Source organism: Furipterus horrens, unplaced genomic scaffold (assembly GCF_987537825.1).
Source record: "Furipterus horrens unplaced genomic scaffold, mFurHor1.1.pri manual_scaffold_11, whole genome shotgun sequence".
In the NCBI taxonomy this organism is placed as follows: Eukaryota; Metazoa; Chordata; class Mammalia; order Chiroptera; family Furipteridae; genus Furipterus; species Furipterus horrens.
In genome coordinates this window covers 8,429,001-8,451,606 of record NW_028327181.1, presented here as the reverse complement: position 1 = coordinate 8,451,606, position 22,606 = coordinate 8,429,001, and the positions used below count along the sequence as shown (strand labels likewise).

General features: G+C 50.0%; 1 protein-coding gene across 2 annotated transcripts in view; it reads left to right on the top strand.

Annotated features, from left to right (window-relative positions):
* The window catches only part of KSR2 (kinase suppressor of ras 2), a 271,920-nt gene that overhangs the window by 186,190 nt on the left and 63,124 nt on the right, over positions 1–22,606 (top strand). For both annotated transcript variants that reach the window (XM_090290536.1, XM_090290537.1), the window contains exons 6-7: positions 14,634–14,703; positions 16,093–16,176. In XM_090290536.1, coding sequence (XP_090146662.1) covers positions 14,634–14,703; positions 16,093–16,176 — 154 coding nt within the window. The remainder of the gene's footprint in view (positions 1–14,633; positions 14,704–16,092; positions 16,177–22,606) is intronic.

Below are 22,606 nucleotides of genomic sequence, written 5' to 3'. Positions count from 1 at the left end.
TATGTTTCTCTCTCACATTCATGTTTTCCTCTCTCTAAAATTAATGAACACATCCTCGAGTGAGGATTAAACCAAAAAGTATATTTTGTGACTACGTTGTCATCAAGACAATTATAATCCACGCTGGATTATTATCTATTCATTATTCATGCATTCATTTTTTCTTCCAATTTGAAAAGAAATCAAAGTGGAAGCATGTTCATGAGCCCCCCTAAGAGTCTCGGGCCCGGTGGCATGGTCCTTCCTGTGCCTGGCAGAGCAGCTGCTCCGGCGCTGTTTCCCCTCAGTTCTGGGATCAAGTCACAGCTGCAGGGCTCTGCAGTCCCCGGCAAGTTTCTTTATTCTCTGAGCTGAGATCTTCTTGTTTTAAAAGTAATAGTGGCATCTTAAAAATCTGGATCAGGAGGCGATGATCAAATGCCCCGAGGTTTTGTTCATTTATTTGCTCATGCCTTCCTTTGGCAGATATTTTTTTCTTAATTGAGCAGCTACTATAAACCTGGAAACACTGTAGGCACTCTGGAAGTCATGGCCGTGTCTCCAAGGAACACGTGGTTGAGGCGGGCTTTTAATAAAATGCAGGCAAGTGTTAGACGTCAGAAGGCACTTGATAGGCAATTGGTCACGTCACGTACCCCAGGAAGTGGGAACTGTTTTCAGCTTCAATGTACAGATGAAGAAGCTGAGGCTCAGAGAGGTTAACTAATGTTTCCTGTTTGTAAGCGGTGAACCAGGGATTCAAACCCCGATTTTTTCACTCCAATACCTCCCTGCCTCCCCGAGAGTTTAGGAGACATCGAGCGGGTGCCCCCCTTGCTAAGTCAAGCTGGTCTGTGTGTCACCGGCCCCCGTGAGCCAGGTGTCTGTGCTGAGGAGCTGTCATTCACACTTGTGGCCTCGGGGACAGCCCAGTCTCATATGTGGGGGCCACTGTGCCCAGACTGCTTGGCTCTCTCCAGAAGGGCACCAGTGGTGTTAGGAACCCTGTCCCCTCCTGTCATACCTGTCTGTTGGCCTCAGATTCATAGAACCCCTGGATTAATCTCCTGTCAGCTGGATGCCTGACACCGTCACCCCCTGCCCATCAAACCTGCTCCCTGTTCCTCTCCGAGGAGGTCTACAGTTGTGTGAATCCAGATAGCTTTGAGCTTTGCCCGGCTCCCCTTTGGAGAGCCCCCATTGAGGAAGAGCATAGGGGCTGAGGGAGGTGTGTTGGTGTTCACATGCCCAGTCGGCTTGGGGTGGGGGACACAGTCCCTTGAGGATGGCGCAGACCCAGTCGTTTGGGGTGTGCTGACCTGCCCACCCAAGCTCAGTGCTGGGGCTGCTGCTGACCAGCTGTGCACCTCTGTGACCGGACAGCCCCGGTCATTTCATTCCTAGGTACATAACCCAGAGAACTGAACACCGGGGCTCCTAGAAGCACCGTTCACAGTGAGCACACACCATTTATGCCTCATCGAAAGGAAGCACTCTGAGGCAGAGTGGAAGTAGGCAGGGAGGGACCTTAGTTAAATATTAAGTTAGATATTAATTAAGCACCTCCTAAGTGTTAAGCACCGTTCTGAGCGCTTGGTTCATCTACTGAGGAACCAGTGAGGCACAAAGAGGTTAAGCAAAAACGAGCCCCGAATTTTACAGCCAACAAGTGGCTGAGACATGTGGCTGAAGCAGGGTGCCAGCCCTGGCCGCGTGACTTGAAAGCCTCACTGACCCCGACAGCCACTTTGCAGGGCTGCCATAGAAATCCTTGTATTGCAGGTAAGGAAGTCACTGTCTCAGGGGTAAAGACTCAGCCGGAGGGGAAGCTGAGAAAGGCACTCAGGAAGCAGGGCCTCATGGTCCCCAGACCCCAGGAGCAGCCCCTCCCTGCAGCCCCCTTGTCTTTAAGCCACCATTTACTCCTCGGTGCGCGGGAGACCTTCCTTCGTCACCTGCCCTCACTCAAGGGTAATATTTCAGCATGAAAGAAGCTAGCAGCTGCAAAAAGAGTCACCTGGAGGCTTTAATGGGTGGGGGGTGACTCTGAAAACCCTGAGCCGGCTCTACGCATTCACCCATGAAAACCCCTTTCGGTCTTTAGAGAATCAAGGTCCTATTGACAAACGCAAAGATGTTGACAGGTGCCCGGAGGCCTTGCTGCCTGCTCCAAGGTAAAAGGCGTGGATCAGGCTGCTGAATGTGCTTCCCCGCTGCTCATCAATCCTGCCTTTGTTTTGCCCATAAGCAAGAATGATGGTGGTGAACAAATCCGTCATTAGGTGGTGTTCCTTTCTACAAGAATAAGAGCACCGCACAGAGAAGACAGAGGGTGTGGTCCAGGGGTGCATTCAGAGCCAGACGGCACAGACAAAAGGGGCAGGTGTCAGAACCAAGAGCTCTGAAAACGTGTCTGATTGCATCCACACCCATCCATTTAGGCCCGGATTCAGCCCCTCTTCCTTCCCCCACCGACTATCCATCACCTGGCTCTTTGAAAGTCCTCAGAAGATTGCCCCTTCGGATTTGGTTTGCTGAGCTTGAGAACTGGGAACTGGGGCCGCTTTGTGAACTTCTGTTTCTTTTTGATATTGGTAATCAGACGGTCTTTGAACATTGGCAGTCTCAGCCTCATTCCTCAGCGATTAGCCAGGGTTAGCCATTCTGTCCTTGGTGACTGGGCTGAGTCACTGCACCTGGGGGTGGGGGGAGGCTTCTCCGAGAACTTGGGTAAACTTTGAGAAGGAAGTAGGGCCTGAGGCTGTTTGACCTCATGAAGCCTGCAGGAGAGACAGGTTTAGGCAATCTGTCCCAACACCCACACTCCCCTCTCAACCCCTGATAAGCGACTGGGACCATGGATGGTCATGAGCTCCGGGGGGTCGCGTTTGGTGATTCCCTTCTTTATGTCCATGTTTGGTATCTTTGATCTAGGGCGCCAATACTCAAGAGGGACAGTGTTGCTCTGCTCCCTGGGGAACACTTGGCAATGTTTGGAGACATTGTTTGTCATTGCTTGGGGAGCAGGGTGCTGCTGGCATCCAGTGGGTAGGGGTCAGAGGTGCTGCCCTACCAGGGCCAGGATCTGTCACATTTCCATCAACTCAGCTCCACTTAGGGATGCTTTGGAATATAGACACCCCCATCCTGACCCGGGAATATAATCCATCACAAAGCTGTCCCTACAATGTCTGCCGACTGCAGACAGTGCGACACCTCTCTGGATGGCACTTTGAGTCCTAGGGAACTGAGCGAGGGAGGAGATCTGCTTCCTGCAGTTCCGACTTGAGGCTGCCTGGTGTCTAGGGTTTGTTCAAGTTGAACCGGCGTCCCTCGCCGCAAGCTAGGCTGGCCTGTCCCCGCCGAGCCCACTCAGGCAGTAAATTCCATGGAATGAGTCTGTGTGGGGAACTTCGCAGCGGCCCTTTGTTCTGTGGGCAATTAACTTCCACCGAACATTAACTACAGGGTGGCTGCATAATTAAAAAAACGCCCCGTTTTCACTGGGGGAGACTTCCAGCTCAGGCAACTCCGAGCAGCTCTGATTTAAGATCCATAAACTCAGTTCAAGGCAATAAATATGAAAGTAATTGATGATGTAGTGTGAGAGGAACTCAAGACCCATCCATCACGTCGGGGCAAGCCAGGGCTATGGATGCGCTCAGAGAACACGGCGATGGGGGAATAAATGGCCAGGGGGACCTAGACAGCTCTGTGCTCCCCATAACTCACCGCCGCTTCTCCATAGACTGGCAGCCTCTTTTCCCGCGGAGCCCTTTTCTCAGGGTTTGTCCCCTCGGGCCGGGGAGAAGAGGCTAAGGAAAGCTACAAGCAAGTGCCTGGATTGCTCGAGGGGAAAGCTGTTCTTTGGTACACACTTACTATGCACCAGGCTGTTGCTTCCTATGCCAATTCCTGCTTCTTAGGCCAAGGAGGGGGCTTGGGCCCCTGGGTTGCCTGGATTGTCGACCGCGCAGTCCACAAACACCTCCTTCCACCTGTGTGTGGGCCCAGATGTCAGGCCCAACTTGGCAGATCTCAGCCTGGGACCTGCATGTCCCTTACCCAACGCCTGTCACGGAGACTGCCATTTCTGCTGGTCTATTGCAGCGTGAGACCATTTACAATTGAAATCGATGGCGCACAGGGCTGGCTGTTTTTCTCCCTTCACAGGGACATTGGCGGTGATGGCAGCATGGGGCCCCTGTCTGTCAGCTCTTGTTTTGTCCTCACTTAAGCCTGAGCCAGGGTGCCGGTAGCCAGCCTCTTCCAATCAGCGTTTTCCTTCGAGTTAAGGAGAGAGGTCCTGTGTCCCTGTGGTCGGAGCTGGCTCTGTGTGGCTGGTCCCCAGGTCTCCCCCCTTGTGCTCAGGGCTCCTCTCCCACGGAGGTGGCACAGGAAGACCCCCTTGCCAGCTCTGTTGGTGGTTTCTCCTCCTTCCTGAATATCAGAACAGAGACTGGCCTGCTCACAGTTGGGGCTTGCCTGTCAGGGAGATCTAGGTTCAAATGCCAGAAGGACATGTTCCTTCGCTGACCTCTGAGACTCAGTTTTCCCATTTTCAAAATGGTGTCATTAGTACCTACCTCCCAGGGTGGATTTTTCATTCATTCATTCATTCATTCATTCAATATTTGGGGAGATGCCTGTGTGTGCCCACCGCTGTGCTAGTTGCTGAGGACACAGGAAAGAAGGAAGTAGGGTTGTTACAAAGTCAGTAAGCTCACACAGGTAAAACATTCACGGCAGCAGACCCTGAACTTGTCTGCATGTTAGTATTACCTGGAAACTTTTTAAAATTTTCAAAGCCAGGCAGCACAATTTAATCAAGGGCCAGCAAACCTTTTATTAAAGATCCAGATAGTAAATACTTTAGCCCTTGCGGGCCATGTGGTCCCTCTCATGGCTACTCAACTCTGCCCTTATAGTGCAAAAGCAGCGTAGACCATGGGCATGGCTGTGTGACAATAAAACTTTATTTACAAGAACAGGATGTGGGCCAGATTGGTCCATGGGCTATAGTTCGCTGACCCCTGATAAAATCACATGTGAGAGGGGCACAGGCATCAGATGATCCCAGCATGCTGATAATTCTGGGAACCCCGGTAGCTATTATCATCATTACTCTCCAGCAGCTCGGAGAAGTTAAATAACTTGTCCAGTGAGGGGCAAAAGCAGGGCAAAAACCATTGTCTTTCTAACTCTAAATGCCATTCTGCTTCTCTGTGTTAAGCTCTTAGAGCCTCAGTTTCCCTATCTGTCAAATGGGATTGATACTTGACCTCCCCGACAGCATGGCTGGGAGGACTGAATGTGAAAACTGACATAAATTGCAAGTCTGCCCTCAGGAGGGACCCATGACAGACAAGGGTCAGGAGGAACTGAAGACATTCCAGATGGCTGGAGTAACTGCAGGACAGGAAGTGGTGGGCTCCGTCTTTGACCAGAAGGGCTTCATTGAGAGTCGGCTGCCCCAGCTGAGGTCCACTGTGGGAGCTGGGACTGGAGGTGTGGATCAGGGCAGAGTGGGGCTCCTGGCTTCCTGGGACCCCCGATTGGCCTGGGACTCAGAGGGCATGGAGGAGTGAAGCCTCCCTTCAGAGCATAGAGCCACTGGCCTCTCTTTGCTGGAGTTAGCAAGAAAAACGCTTCGCCTCTCAGTTCTGAGCCCAACTCTGCTGGAGACGCTGGACACATAAAGGTGAGTAATTGGCAGCATCTATTCTCCAGGAGCTCACAGTCAAGGGCAGTGTGAAGAATAGCTATGTAAGCAGTGACTCTATAGAATTAGGCACGTGGCTAGAAAGGTAAGCACAGGATGCTATGGGAGGGGCACAGCAGGGGCGCCCGCCCCTGTGCATTCAGGGAGGGCTTCCTGGAGAAGCCATGCCTGAGCTGGATCTTGGGAGAGGAGGTGTCCTGAGTCAGGCTTAAAGAAGTAGGGAGAGGGTATAGGAGAATGTTCTAGACAGACAGAATGTCTTCACTGAAAGTGGGAGATGCAAAACAGCAGATCTGTGGCGTGAATTTGGCTCCTGGAAGGCTGGGCTGGGCAGCCATCGGGCCATCGACGATTTTAAGCCCAGGACTGGCCCTTAGCGCTGTCCTATTGGATTCTCAGGTGCAAGGGGCCTTTCTTTCTCTCTGGCCTGGGATCAGCATGTTCTTCCTCCCCATCAGACCTTTCTTGGTCCCTTGAGTAGACAGGATGCTGTAACAGAGTCCCTGAGACAATGATTCTGGACACACCCAGCCGGCCCTCCAGACCCTGTCAGGGGGACCAACCACCTCCTCCCCTCACTCGCTCCAGAAGCGCCGCACTTACAGGATTTATTTCCCGAGCCCATCCCAACTGAACCAAGGTGGATCCGTTACGCTAATGAGCTGCCTCTGGATTTTCTAGATGTTAAGGTTTTCTTTCCTGCATTTTAATTTTATTATCTTATTACATAAACTAATTTTGACATTTCAACATGATTCCCCCCACTCCAGATCTCAGCAGTAAAATTATATCAAAGGGAAATTCGAGGGCTAGGTTTGGGGTAGGGGTAGGGGTAGGGATAGGAATACAGGGCGACGGAAGGAAGATAGATTTTCTCATATGTCTCATTTTTAGAATCGAGTGATAGATAATGCCACCCCGCCTCCAGTCTGTGGGGTGTCTCAGGGAATCAGAGACCATTGTCTTACTGTTCTTGTCCTATCCCCGCACCGTCGGGCACGCGTACTTGACTTGCTGTTAACACATTGGATTCTCCTTCTATCATCCCCACATGGAAGACAATTACTCATGTGGCGCTTGGGTCTCCTATTGTTTGGTTACGAGGTTAAAAATCCCTGATGCACTTCAATAAATTCAGCAGTGAGCACATTATAAAATGTAATTAAATGCCTCAGTTATCTTCTCTTTCTTGACCAGCAGTGGAGTTTAATTGAGGCCATCTGAGGGGGCTCAAATAAATCCCAGGTGACGATGACTCCGGGATCTGAGTGATGTTATCACCGTCCACACGTCTGACTTACGGGGAATCAGGGGACCCCTAATCAGCAGTTACTTGTCATGACTTAGAGGTGAGGAGGTGATAGTCTTTTAAAAAGGGGGAGAATAATTTGGGGAGTGGGGTATTAAAATAAATATATTCAAGTTCCCCCAGTAGATCTCGAAGGTGCTTCCAGTTTGATTTCACCATTAAAAAAAAAAAAAAAAATTTAGCCAGGCCTGGGGCCGGGAGGAATGGGTGACCAAGGAGAACTTGAGATGCTGGGGTGTGTTCCCCTCATGGTCGCTCACCTCCCTGCCTGCTGCCCCAGCATCAGCCCTCTGTCTGCTATGCCACCGTTTGCCCAGTGCCCTCACTGCCCACCTGGCTTACCCACGGAGGCTTCCACCTGGAGACATTGCCAGGAGGGTACTTCCTCTGTTTGTCCCCCTTGGCCATGACCAGCAACCCCCACCTCCCACTGTAACGCACACGTCCTCAGGGTCTTCTCTCGGCTTTGATCAAGTGACAAGTGGATAATCGTGTTACTTAGCCCAGGCAGAAGGAGTGCAGAAGAGAGAGTTAATTTTCCTTTCCCTCTGCCCTCCCGCGATGACGTGTGTAATCAGGCATTGCAGGAGACAGACAGGGCTGGAAAGAGCCCCGGGTTAGGGCGAGACTGGGGTGGGTTAGAGTCGTGCCTGGACCGCTTGCAGGTGCTCCTGTGCCCAGCTCCTCTCTTCTGCAAAATGGAGATGGAAGCAACATGCCCCACTGGGTGCTAGGACTAGGGGAGCAGAGGGGAGACAGCAGGTGGTCCTGCCCTTTTTGGCTTGGAGAGTACAGGCCATTTGTCCGAAGATTCCCACTGCAGAAGTGGCAGAACTGGGTCTTCAACCCAGGTCTTCTGGCTTCAAAACAAAACAAAACAAAACACTTTTGTAATGTATATGCACATCAAATCATCATGTTGTATCCTTTAAATATCTTACAATTTTATTTGCCAAGTGTACCTCAGTAAAGCTGGGGGGAAAAAAAGAGAAAGAAGAAATTCTCTGCTAATCAGCCCAGAAAATGAGTACACAGCTCTAAATGAGGGGTTCACACACATTTTCTTTAAAGGGCCAGGTAATACTTGATTTTGGCATTGTGGGCCCTATTTTCTAGTCACAGTTACTCAACTCCACTGTCCCAGTGCAGAAGGAGTCACAGACAATATGTAAATAAGTGGGTGTGGCTACGTGCCAATCAAATTCTTTTTACAAAAGCCGGTCATTGGCTGGATTTGGCCCGAGGGTCACCATTTACCAGCCTTTGCTCTAGATCATAATCCCCGGAGAGCTTTGTCATGTTCTTACTGGTGTGCTAATTCTTGAGGCAGAGTGAGGATGACAATGACAAAAACGATAATAAAAATATGTGAGTCACTCAGCTGAGCCCTGTTCCAGTTTTATTACCCCACTTGATCCTCTGTCTTATGAGGGAGATATTATGACCCCCTTTTTATAGGAGACATACTGAGACTCAGGGAGCTGAAAGCACCCAAGGTGTCAGAGGTAGTAACTGGCAGAGAGGATGTTTGAACAAAGGTCCGCTCACTTCAAAGTCCCACGCTATCTCTCCCACGCTCCGCTGGGCAGCTTGATGGTCAGGAGGCCCTTCCTGTTCAGAAAGAAGTATGCTGCTCTGGCTCCAAGGGCAGTCCACGCTCAAGGTCTTGTCTCCGTTTTAAACCCCACATCTGTGCAGATCGGTTTGCCCGTGATGCCTCCATTCTTGCTGTGTTCCTGTTTCTAGACTGGTAGCTTCACCTCTGCCCTTGCTTCTGCTTCAATATCAGGAGATACCTAGGAATCTTGCGTGACTGGTCTCTTGTATCAAGAGAGAGCAACCCTTAGCATGTCTTATTTCTATTGTGACATCTGGGCCCATCTACACATCTGCCCAGTGGTTCCCCAGACACCTCCATAGCCATCACAGCCCCTGGATGATGAAATTTGGATCTTGGGGATGGGTTGTCATTGTCTCAGGGAGAAAATTATGACCATGTTCACTAAGAAACTCAATTCAGCCTTGAAGAATCATGGAGCTAATATAACCTTTAGAGGCAACATGTCATTAAAGTTCTTTTAGATCTGATCTGTTTGAATTGAATATTAAAGAAAATAGAGCGATTCCCTGCCATGTGAATAATATCATGAACAGTTTTTGTCAAGAGTTGGTTGGCACCGTGGATAAATCAGTGGGATTTTAGCTGGTGACTGGCCCGTGGCCCCAAAAGAAACGTTTCGTGGTCTCAGTTTTTATTTGTTTCAGGTATCTTTGGGCCCAAAAGAATTAGCTCGTTGATTTGAATGCAGCATCATTGTCAGGTTCTCACTCCATCTGAACTGGAAGCTTCAGGGCAGCTCGGAGCTTCCATTTCGTTTGCGGTATTTCTGAGGCTGAGCTCCGGAGTTTGACTGTCCGCCCTCAAACTCCAGCTCTACTGCCTAAAACGAAGTTACGGAGATTAAATTAAATAACACATCAAAGGCCCTTCATCGGGGTCCAGCCATGCAGCAGGTGCTCACTAAATGTCCACTGTTATTGTTAACAGTAGGATGTGCTCAGAGGCCTTATGACATCTAAGGTTAGGGCAGCTCTTCTATCGGGGAGGGTTTAAAGACTCAGAGACTGCAATCGACAGTTTCCTGCGGTTCCTTTCCAACTCTAGGACTGCATGTTTTAAACAGTAAACTTTATACTTGTCTCAGAAGGAGATACAGTTTAGGAAGGCAATAATGTGTGTGTGTGTGGGGGGGGGGTGTGTACCAAGGCATGAGCTTTATAGGGTACTGGATTCGACTCTGAAGTCCACCAAATACTAGCTATGGGGTTTACGTTATCTCCAGTTTCCTTATCAGTAAACCGAGAATACAATCTCATAAGGTTGTTGAACTCAGTGAAGAGATGGGTGTAAGAGGTACATTCGCACTTGGGATATGTACAATAGGTAAGACTGATTATTGCTCCAGTGCCGGGCAGTGGACTGATTACTCTAGGGTGTGTTGTTTGTTTGTTTGTTTGTTTGTTTTGGTGGGTGGGGCAGCAGGTGGGATCATGACAACTCAAGTGGGAAAGGGCTGGACCGTGAGACCATGGCCTTGTAAGGGTCTGAGCTGATGCTTTAGATCCCAGTGGGGCTGGGGAGTTGGAGGGTGGGGGTCGTGGGCGCTTTGCCTGCTTTTGTCACAGCCTGGCAGGCGATTCTCCCCTCGGCCGCCAGAGAGAGCTCTTAAAATTGTGAGACCACCCCCCCCCCCCCACTTCTGCCCTGTCCTCTCTCTGGTGTTTGCATCCAGCCTCTGCTTTAAGGTACTTTAAGGTTCCCATTGACTTAAACCTCAAAGTTCCTGCTGTTTTCTTTCCTTCATGGAATATGTCACTTTCTTACTCCTCCTACAGACTCTAAGCTCAGAAAACTTGATTATCCTGATTATCCTGTTCGCCATACCCCCAGTTCCTAAAACCTTACCTGGCACATAATAGGTACTGAATCCGTTTCCTGTGGCTGCTGTTAAAAAATAACACACAGTGACAACAACAAAAACAAACCAAAACTCAGTGCCTTAACTCAACACAAATGTATTATCTTCCAGGCCTCTGGGGCCCTTCCCTGAGCTTAAAAGGGGCATGCTCACCATGTCCGGAGGCATGGCCCTGGGGGGCAGTCTGTTCCTGCCTGCGGCTCACATCCCCACTCAGTCACTTACTAGCTACTGACAATTGCTTATTGCTTCTCAGCTTCAGTGTTTCCGTCTGTGAATGGGGATGACACTGGCGTCATTTAGTGAGCCCTGGCTATGCGACCTGAATTAAAAACCCCAGTCCCTGTCTTCACTTGCTGTGTGACCTTGGGCAAATCTCATAACTTCTTGATATCCTAGGTGGTGAAATGGGGCTAATGGTAACAGCTGATATACTACCCGCATGCTGATACTAGCTGATAATTACCTCATTAAACGAGATTCTGTGTGGATTAAATGAGATAATATATATAAAGGGCTTTTTTGGCAATAGTGCCTGGTACATGGTAACCCTCCACAAAAAGCATATCTGTTCTTTTTTATTTCTTATTTTCTTCTGATTCTGATTCTGATTTCTTTTCCTCCTCTTGTCCTTCTCCTCCTCATCACCTGTTTTCACCTGGTGACTCTGTGTTAAATGCTTTTCCCACGCCTGACTCCTCTGTTGGCCGGAGTTTTTTCATCTCACCAGGTCAGAGCCTGAGTTCTGCATTTTAAAGCTCTACATAGCACGAATGCTGTATGTATTAATGTCGATTTCTCCTGCCGAGGCTTTTGCTTGCCTATCTGGCTACTAAGGTGGTTTCAAAGACCAAGGCTCCTGGTTTATCACCTTCTATGCAAGGGCACTGGTGAGAGGGACGTAGAGGAGGGAGAAGACCCCTCCTTCCCTGCAGCACTTTACCTTTCCCTTTCCAGGAGCTGGAAGTGAAACTATCTAAGAAGAAATGTCTGCTGTTCTCCCCCCGGGGACGGAAGGTACCAGTTCTGCCTCTGTGTCTGCTTGACTTGTTATCAGAAAATTAGAGTAGAAAAGAATCTTTTGTTCAGCTATGGAGACATCTTAATAGGCACTTTTGATGGTTAAGCAGAAGTTTCTGTATCAGTTTAATTGCTGTAAATGCTATTTGCCTTCTGTGTTATGATAAGGCCTCGATTTTTCATAGATTTTCCCTCCCTTCCCTTTAAACAGCTTTCCTTTGCTTTAACGCTTGCGTTGGCAAGCTTAATGAAATCCAAACAAAGAAAGTAGAGAGGATCTCAGAGTTCAGCTCCTCACACCCACGTACCCAGCCGTGTGGAGGTTATTATAGCTTGAGACTAATGATGCTGCAGCCGCTTAATGTAATTGACAGGATTCACCCCTTCAACCAGATATTGGGGAAATGAAACCAAACGACTAAACTTAATTACTTCCCCTTTTTTGAGACGGTGCTGTAATTGAGACTAACAGCATAATAAGGAAATGAACTGAACAGTGAGACGTGCTTATTATATACGCGAGGATTTGCTCTCCGCCGAACTGAGCTTCAGGAGTCCCATCTCTGTCATTTTGGGGATGGGGTGGGACAGAGAGGTGCCTGGAGAAGTAAAAACCATCTGGGTCTGGGATGCTTATCCTTGGTGCTGTTGACTTTGGAGCCGGTTAATGCTTTTCTGTGGGGCTGTCCTGTGGATTGCAGGATGTTGAGCAGCACCCCTGGCCTCTACCCATGAGACACCAGTAGTACCCCCTCACCCTAGCGTGACAACCAAATACATCTCCATTCACTGCCAGATGTCCCCTGAGGGCCAAAAGTGCCCTTGGTTGAGAACACTGGGGGAGGGACTTTCAGAGGACTTGTGAACAATTGCAGAGTTATAGCTTGAGGTTTTTCTAGTGCCTGGCTGTGTGACTTTTAGCAAGCCACTGCACCTCTCTGAGCTCCTATTCTTCCTTTGTGGGAATAATGAGAACACTGAGCTTATGGAGGCACAGCTTCCGGATGTAAATGTCACAGTCACCACATAATGCCCGACACATTGCGTTATCAGTAAACTCCGTGTTTTTATTACAGTACTCTTGGGTTCAGCAAACATGTATTAAGTCCTTACTGTGCCCCCAGCACTATGCTCTGAGGCCGTGAGACAGAGATGAAGATGTGGTCTCTGTCCTTGCAGGAGAAGCAAATAATGTGCAGACTTGTAGGTACTCCCTGATTCTTCACCCTGGCAGACGTTGCTGATCAATCTCTGTACTCTTTCCCACTGAACCTCAGAATGCTTCTCCACACACCTTTTTTGACAGCCACTCTACTGTTCCAGGAGATGAACTCCCCATTCGGCATCCCCGTTTTGTGGGCTCCCCACAAGGAGGCTGTGTGTCTGAGCTAACCCTCCTTCTCTAGCACAACCCTGAAACCTTTGTCTACCCCTGGTACTGGGGAAAGCATCGAAGGAGTTAGCAGGTAGATTCCTTCCTCTCCAATCTGACTTCAGTCCCAAAACTACATAGGAATGGCAAGAAAGCTCTCTCTCTCTTTTAGAAATAATTTTTCCTTTTTGTCGTCTTTTGTTTCCCTTAGAAACGGAAACAAGTAGTAAAATGGGTGACAATTTAGTTTTTAGTTAAACGAGAGGAAATTCCACGGGCGGTGACTCTCAGTGATATATCATGCTGCCTCCCTCTTGGATTTTCTCTGCCTTTTGGGGCTTGGAAAATCATTAGCTCTCTCAGAAAGGGCCCCAGCTTTACAAGGGGCAGAATTGGGGTTTCCGGAAACAGCTTTCAGATGGCTGCCGCCAGTGTCATTAGACAGAAGAGAGGATTTGAATGGGTTGGAGATGAAACGCTCCCTGATTGGTTCAGACAAGCTGGGCTCCCCAATGAGCGCACCACTCCATAGCAAGTGCTGTGAGAAAGAAGGCGCGCACGTGAGGCTCAGAACACAGGGCGCCGGCTCCATCCCTCTGGCCTAAGAAATGAGAGCTGGCGTGTGGGTCAGCCCCTGGCTGCTTCTCTGCCCGGCTGCTGGAGACTTCACCGGCCGCACTAGGTCATTTATGCTGTTGTTTCACGCCTCCCGGGGCCTTCCAGGGCTGTGAGGAGCCGCGTAGTGCAATGAAGGCGGGGGCCAGTGCTCAGGGTCTGTGGAAAAAGTCCCAGAACTCAGTCAGTGGTGGAATGGTCATGGAAGTCACTAGGATTTGGTGTAAGGCACAAAAGAAAGACCAGATGGAGACAGGAATCCAGGTTGAAGTCTGTGTGATGTATTGTTTCTTCCTCATTCCCATTCATCTATTCATCCACCCATCTATCCAAACACCCGTCCATCCATCCATCCACCCACCCATCCACCTACCCATCTGACCCATTTATCTACTCATCTGTCTACCCACCCCCACACACGCACCAATCTATCTGCCTATCCACCCATCCATCCATCCAACTGCTCATCAGTCCATTCCCTTATTCTAACGTGAGTTCAGATGGTACAGGGTTGGACATATTTTAAATGGCTACCTACAATATACACAAAGTTATATTAGTTTTCTATGTGGAGTTTACTTTTAAAATAAATGTATTTAAACAAACAAAGAGTCAACTCAAAATAGTAAATAGATAATTTTGTGGGTTGTACAAGGGTGGGATCAAAATGAGGAGAGTGGTACGTGGGTGACCGGCATTTGGAATCGACCCCATGAGGACCTGGCCCGCAAGCCTGCATTCACAGCTGCCGAGGTGTAAGACCCCGAGCAAGCGACTTCCTCTCTCCAAGCCTCAGTTTCCTCACCTCCAATATGCGGATGCTAACAACCCCTACCCGTGGGATTGTTTTGATGATGTAATGGACTAAGGCATGTGAGCGCATAGCACATGCCTGCCACACACTAAGCCCTCTGTAAATGGAAGTGGTACTTAACCTCGTTCTCTGCACAGCTGGCTTCCTTCGAGGGGAACACAAGCTGAACCCGTGTTCCGCTGGGCTTTGGTTGAACAGGTGAAGTGGTCATTGTCCTTCCTGAGGCCAGCGAGCCTCCTTCCGCCTTCCAGGGCTTAGCTGGACCCACACCAGCCTCTGAGCCTCCGTGTAACAGGCTCTCCTCCTCTCTTCTCTCCCCACAGACACACTGTCAGTGCCGCGCTGGTCTCCACAGATCCCCCGCAGGGACCTCGGCAACTCCATCAAGCACAGGTAGGCTGCGTTCTTGTGTGCGCCGGTGCCAACCTCCTGGCACGGTGAGGGCTGGGGGCTCTGACCCTGGGGTAGGGATAGGCTGGGCAGGTGTGGTCACGTCCATTTGACAGGTAGGAAAACCGAGGCTCTGGATGACTAAGTGGTGTGTCTACTTGACTTCAGCATTTGCATCCTTTGAACACTGCTGCTGAGTTTTCTTTGCACCAAGGCTCCTGTGAACGGGCTGAGGGACTGAGTCGCTCACTCATGGATTTCTTTCCACTCATATTGGTAGAGAATTTCTGTACCAAGGCTGCTGCACTGAGCGAGATGTAAGGTGTACACCCGTGGGGAGCTCATGGGCTAGTGGAGGGTTAGACAGTTAACGAACCACCATGACAGTATGGAGAGATTAGGGCTGGGAGTGGGGGGCGGGGCGGAGCAGGGTTAGTTCTTAGGGCAGACACATCACCATAGCCGGGGTGAGGCAGCAACGAGCATACTGTCCCAGAAAGGCATCTCGTCAACAGTTCTTGAAAGAAGTATGTTGACAGGACAGTTGTTGAGTCTCAAATGAGAAAAGTGGTGGAGGAAGTAGTGAGAAATATGTGACAGACACATCAGTGGTCCAGCAGTGAGATGCAGAAAGGCATCAAAAGCCCCTGGCTCAACTCCACCCCCTGTTTTAGCTCCACCCCTGACTCAGCTCCATCCCTGGATTGGCCATGTTTCTGGCTCAGCTGCCTGGTATCTCTTGGAGAAGAAGAAAGTACACCCCCCCCTCCCCTCGCAACTGTATATCATATATATATCAGAAGCCTCCAAATTGTCTTGGTTGCAGCAAGTGGTGGTGGTTGGGGAGGGAGGGGAGCTGAGCTTATGAGGGGGTGGCCCCCTCTTGAAGCTTCCCAGGTGACATGATTAGCAGTGATGGGGAATGACTTAGCTGGACTCCTGGGAGGACCCACCTTGCTTTGGAGGCTCCAAGGACAGTTCCAGCCCCATCCGTTGCTCTGTCCCAGCACTGAACTTGGCGCATACTAGGACATCAGGCAATATTTGTTGAACAAGCGAGTGACTGTTAGGAATAACTGGGTAATACTATAGTCACAACTCAATTCAGTGAGTGCTTACGAAGTGCCAGGTGCTGTGTAAAACCCTTGACGTTCATGACCCTGTTTAGTCCCCCCAACAATCTGTGAGGTCGATACTGTTATTATCCCCACTTTACAGGTGAGAAAACCGAGGCTCCGGTGGTTTGAGCAAATAGATTAAGTCACATATTTCCGAAGAAGCAAGACTGGAATCCAGGACCCATGTGCTTGCCCTTTAAGTGGGTCATCCTTCTAGGGAAGGGTCGGTTGTCATCACCTTGCCCTTGAACATTGTCTGTCTCTTTTCCCACAGGTTTTCCACCAAGTACTGGATGTCTCAGACGTGCACAGTCTGTGGAAAAGGGATGCTTTTCGGCCTCAAGTGTAAAAACTGCAAGTACGTGGCCGCGCCCGGCAGCATGTTTCACTGCGCCTGGCGTCAGCAGGGGCAGAACCGGGCTCTGAAGGGGCTTATCGGGGTGCCGTTTCCTGACTCGCAGGAGAGTTACTCGCTCCGTGTTTCAGAAATAGGTCTTAAGTGCGCCTGTGCATTTGCGTGAGGCTCAAGGAGAGCAGACCTAACGGAAACCTGCGCTCACGGGCGGCGCTGGCTGCTGGGGCGGCTGCCGCCTTGCGTTTGCACGGCACGTAAGACCAGGGCTCGGCAAACTTTGTCTTGAGCGGACCAGACAGTAAATAGCCTAGGCTTTGCTGGCCCCAGCGCCTCTGTCACCACTCCTCAGCTCTGCCGTGTAGCTGAAAGCAGCCAGAGACGATACCCAGATGGGCATGACACTTGTGTCTGTCCCCTTAAAGCCTTATTTACATAAGCGTTCCGCGGGCCGGCTTGGGCCCCGTGGCTGTAGTTTGCCAATCCCTGAGCTTAGCATTTGCGAAGTATTTTTTTCCTCCTCTGAGGGGGTGTTATGATTCTCCCCATTTTATGAATGTGAAAGCTGAGTTTTGGCAAGTTGCCTGCCTGAGTGCCCGTCCGAACTGGAGCCCTGGCCCCTAACGCCTGACTTTTCTGTGGTATCATGTTGGTCTTGTGTTCTCCAACCCTCCCCACCCCCCACTTTGCTGCCCAGCTTCCACACACATGTTCCAGGTCACGGCTGGCAAAAGGGACGGATCCCGGCTCTGAGATACTGTGGTGCCCAACGTGTGCTTTTGAGCTACCTCCTAGCTGTATGACCTTGGGCAAGTCACCTCACATCTCTGTTCCTAGTATTTTCGCTTGCACGAGAGGGGTAATCATCATACCTGCCCGACATGGCGGTGAGCATTCCAGAAGCCAGCACGGAGGGACGCAGCCCCGTGGGAGGCCTGGAGTTCTCTACTCTGTTGAAGGTTACAAATGCCTTTCTGTCTGGCCTCCCTCTCTCCTTCCATAATGTGTATTAAATACTTGCTCTGGTCCAATTACTGAAAAATAGTCATTAACATGCAAGTGTTATCTAGAGTTACAAATGAATGTACTTCCGTTTGCTGATGGGAGCCACTTACAGGAAAAGGTGGCAGGAGACATTCGCTTCCCTGTAGCCTTGTCCAGCCCAGGCTGGGGACTCTCATTGGGGCTCCTGCAAGCCTCCCCACATTTCGGCCCTGTGATGGAGGCGGGCTAGCCGTGGAGGCCAGGGACCATTCTGCCCCACACCGGGAGGTCTCACCTGACTAATGAAGGAAAGGCCGAGGGCTCCCTTCCTCTGTGGGAAGGATTAATTTGTTCCAGCCCAGAAGAGCGTTTCAGCTCCATGGATAAAGAGGGGAGGACACACAGGGCAGTGATTGTGAAGCATTCGTGTTTGGAGGCCACCGTCCCCACCGTGGTCCTCCGCAGACCCAGGCAGTCAGGCGGGCCCCCGGGTCCAACTGGAAGGCCTTCTGATTTCCCCCAAACACCAGCTGCTCACGGTGTTCTGCGGGGGAAACGGCACTTTCATATCCCTGCACCTGCAGAGCGGAGGCTTTGAAGTCAGGTGATGAGGTGGCAGGGACGCAGCCAGGAGTCAGCAAGGCTGAACGCTTCCGCCGCCGGTTAATTTTCAGCACTAGACGGAGAACTCTGAAATGGCCTTTGCATCCGCTCTCTGTTCTAGAAGTAATGAGCAAGACTCAGACCGTGCCGAGGGGTGGAGGGAGGTCTGGGGGAGGGGTGGGCGTCTGGGGAGAGGGCTCACTGCAAGGAGCAGAGACTTTGGAAGCAGCCAGCAACGAGTCTGAGTCCCAGCTGCGTTGATGAACTTCCTGTGTGAACTTGAGTCAAGACACTTGTCATCTGGGAGCTTAGTTTCCTTATCTGTAAAGTGGAGGTGATGTGAGCACCTGCCATAGGACTGTTGGAAGGAGTCAGTGAAATGTCCTTGCCCCCAGGTGACAATGTTTTATCACAGAACTTTCCTCCTCGGTCCACCTTGTGCAAAAGTAAGTGGCTCCCGCTGCAAAAGCGACGGAGTTCAAACCAAGCCATGCTGGGACTGTGCCATTGGCGCCGATTTGCTCAGCGCTTAGTAAAACGGCCCCAGTGGCAGCGGTAGAGTGTGTCACAGCTGCAGAGGTCCGGCATGCTTCAGGAATTTTGACAAAATTCCAACAGGGTTTAGAGCTATCTCCAGGACGTAACAATGAGCGCACATTGCAGGTATCACCAGCTGAAGTTTGAACTTACTCTTCTGTGAATAAGATCCTGCAGCTTTGGCATTGAGCACAGAGAGGATAGATGTTCATCTCTATTTGTTTACAAAGGATGAAAAGTTTTGGACGCACTGATGGGCAGATAGAAGGCTTGGATGAGGGACAGAAACAGGGGACACACAGATCCCTTGTCAAGGAATTTAGGGGAGGCGCAGCTATAGATAAACGAATTTCAGTGAAACCGAAGTGCATGCGTGAAGAACAGGGACAGGTGGAATTTCAGAGAGGTGGCGCCAAGGCTGGGGGAGGCAGCAGCTTAGAAAAAAGGGGCAGAAGTATTTGTTCTGTTACTCACCTAATGTTTATCAAGCAGCTACAATGCACCAGGCACCGTCCTCGGCACAGGGGAAGTAACAGTGGATAAACCAGACAAAATCTCTGCCCTCATGGAATTTATAAGCTGGTGGGATGGGAGAGTGGACACAATCAGGAGAGAAAGTAAATTATTCAAATAGATCATCAGTTTAGAGGCTACGTAAGTCCTAAAGAGAAGAACAGAACCTAAAAGGGAGACAGGAAGGGCTGGGGAAGTGCTCAGGGAAGGTCTGATACCTGGAGAAAATAGTCGTTTGTGGGGCAGGTCCTTTTCTATTTTCCTAAAGTATTTCCCACAGACTTTGATTCGAATCTGCCTTGAAGGCGATGAGCTGTGTTTTTGCTTTATATCTAGAGCCATCCTGGCTCCGTTAGTGCCAGAAACTCCCTGGGTGGCAAGGATGGGATCAGACCCTTGCTACTCCCTGCCCGGTCCCTGGACCAGCAGCATCAGCTGCACCTGGGAACTGGTTAGAAATGCAGGGTCCTAGGCCACACCCCAGACCTGCTACATGAGAGTCTGAATTTTAAGATTGTCCTGGGGAGTCTTCTGCACATTACAGTTTGAGAAGCACGGCCCTGGAGGGTCTCCAAATTCCCTTGCAAAGCTCCTTTTCTTTTTCTCTGGATTACGCATCTCAAACATGAGTTTGCATTAGACTCCCCAGGAGGGTTTATTAAAACACAGATGCGTGGACTCAGCCCCAGCGTTTCTGATTCAGGAGTTCAGGGCTGGGTCCCAAGAATTCAAATTTCTAACACGTTCCCAGGTGGTCTGGGGTCACATTTGAGAACAACTACTCTATGTAAACGTAATAGTTTGACAAAAAAAAATCAAACTTTATTTTGTGTGAGATTTTTTTTTCCTTACAGTATGTGCTCACTCTTTACTGATTACTTTTCAGGCTCTTTTGTCATTATAGCCCTTGTAGACTCGAGTCTTGTTCATCATTGTCTCTCCAGGAGGTCCATCCAGTAAATAGTTGTGTGATGATCAAAAAGATAAGGAATGGCCAGGAGCCCAGGCTGAAGGTCAGACACACACCCCTGTATGTGAATCTTGACTGCCACCAACTGCTGTGTAACCGCTTCTGAGCCTCAGTTTCCTCTTCCGTAGAAAGAGGAAAATAACTAGACACTATTTGTATAATGTCTGATTAATAGATAATGTCTATTAAGCACATATTATCTCACGATTATTTTTAAAAATCAGTAAGATAAATAAGGTAGAATGCTCAGCCTAGTACTTGGCCCATTATAAGACCTTTAATAAACAAAAGTGAATACCGCTACTAACTTTATGAATTAATTTTGGGGTACCCCTCCACCCAGGAAGCCCAGATGCTTCCGAATGTCTCATCCCCTTCGCTTCTGCTTCGGTTTCAGGCCCACTTCCTCCGGAATCATCATCAGCTTGTCTCGTTGGCATTCTGAATAGAGAGATTAATGAACTAATAGGAAATTATCCTCAGAAAGCAATTTGCAGTTATCTAAATTGCGGCGGTTTCATCTAATAGGTTCATGGGCGCGGAATGGAGTTTCGTTCTGAGCGGTCGGCTGTCAGCACAATCTGAGTATTGTCTGATAACTGTGGATTCAGCTGGCTGAAGTTTGCTTTTGCAGGCAGATGCTGATGGGGTTCCCAGCCCTCAATCACGGGTTATCTGCATCTTCCCTCCCTCTCGGGGCTCTTCCACAGGTTTGCGCCGGGCTGAGGGCGGGCTCCCTGTAACCTCTCCACCCCACCTGCGCTTCTTGCAGGAGATCTGGGCAGCAGGCACTCTAGCAAACAGGAGTCAGAACCAGGTGCTTTTTTTCTGCGTGGGCTGGAGTGTGGAAGGGCGGGGTGTCTTCTGAAACTACCGAGGCGAAGTAGCATGTTAGCCACCTACTTTGCGTGTTGTAGCCACGCCGGGGTCTCCTGTTGTAGACTGCGCTTTGCTTCGGGGTATTCTGGTTCAGCGGCAGCCCCGGCTGAGTGTCTGCCATTTGGGGACAAGGCGGGGAAAGACAAGGTGGCTGCCCTCCACTGCCCACAGTCACCACCCGGTCTCAAGGCATGCTCTGCCCCGTGAAACTATGATGAAGTCAGGTAGTGAGTCAGGGATCATGGAGGGAGCTTAAAATTGTAGCTTCTGATCATGTCCCTCACCCCCCCACCCACCCAGCCTTCCTGGCCCAGACTCCAGGGATTGGGCCTAGAAATCTTCATTAACAAGCCTCTCAGATAATTCATATTTGCACTTAAGTGTCAGTGAAGAACATTGATCTAGAGAGAAGGACAAATGACAGATAATTACAGTGGACCCTTGAACAACATGGGGTCAGCGGTGCCAACCCTCGCCCAGTCGAAAATCTGAATGTGACCTTTGACTCTCCAAACACTTAACTGCTTATGGCCTACTGTTGACTGGACGCCTTACCAAAAACATGAACATGTTGAAGAACACATATTTTGTATGTTATATGTATTACATACTGTGTTCTTACAATGAAATAATCTAGAGAAAAGAAAATCATAAAGAAGAAAACACATTTACAGTACTGTATGTATTTATTGAAAAATATCTGTGTGTAAGTGAACCTGAGCAGTTCAGACCCTAATTGTTCAAGGATAAACGTTACTGTCACAGGGGGAGGTGCTGGGGCTGCCCTGGGGTGGGGGACACACTGTGTACATTGCAGGGGGGGGGGGTGGCTGTCCCCAGGGACCTGGAGGTCGCTAGAGAAGAGTGGAGTTGACCGGGTGCAGTAAGAGTGTTCTGGGCTAAGGAAACAGTGTGGACACAGACTGGGACCAGGATCTGAAAGGGTTTTTTTGCAACTGTCTGTACCACGCAGGGCGTGGGGTCGAGGGGAAACTGATCCTGCTCTGCAGTCACGCTCGCAGCCCTGCTGCTGAGGTTCATGCCACTGCCTCCGGGGCTCAGGCCCGGGTGGAGGAGGAGAACATTGGTGTCTGATGGCCCTTCCCCTGGGTGGGCAGAATTGGGGTGGGGGGCAGGAGTTCTGATGTTCTCTGAGTCGCCCGATCTCGGGGCCCAAGACAGAAAGGGTATGGACGTCAGAACGCCTTGCAGATGCTCAGACGCATTTTTCTCTAGGGACAAGGTGATTAAATTAGCAGCCACGGAGCACAGCTTTCCCTTATTCACGTGTGTCTTAGTGTCCTGCTCACATTCCCAGTCACTCATTTAGCAGCTGCTATTGTCATCGGAGAAACCCTGGCTCTTCTCGCCGATGCAGTAAAGAATTACAGAGTAGCGAACCTCTCAGTGTGCACGCGAAGTTTATTAGTGAACGCGAGAGCAGAGCAAGGATGGCCAGGGCCCTGCGGCCTGAAGGCCAAGAGCAGCAAGAGAGCGAGTCTTTTGTCCTGAGGACTTACATAGTTGGCAGGATGGGGGTGAAGAAGCCACATATTGATTGAAGGATAAAGGTGGTGCTGGCTTCCCAAGACTGGGGCGTGAGTACCCAATGTTAATGGGCTTCTTTCTTCAGGCACCAGGGCCTTTTCCTGCCTTTCTCCGGATGTAAACACAGTTTCAAAGGCTTTCCTTCTCAGAGAGTGGAAACAATACCTAGGATTCCAAGGACTTTTTTCCTCCCATGCTGGCATTGTATTTTCTTGTGACGTTGGGACACCTGGCAATGTTATCAGACCAGGCCCAGGACTGCTGTGTTAGTGGCTGAGACATGTCTCCCACCGATACTCATTTGACTGTAACGCTATGGGCGCTGCAGCTGCGAGGCCTTCTCTTGAGGCTCACCCTTGGGTGACTGCAGCGGCCTCACCCAGGGGTGATGGGGATAAGCTG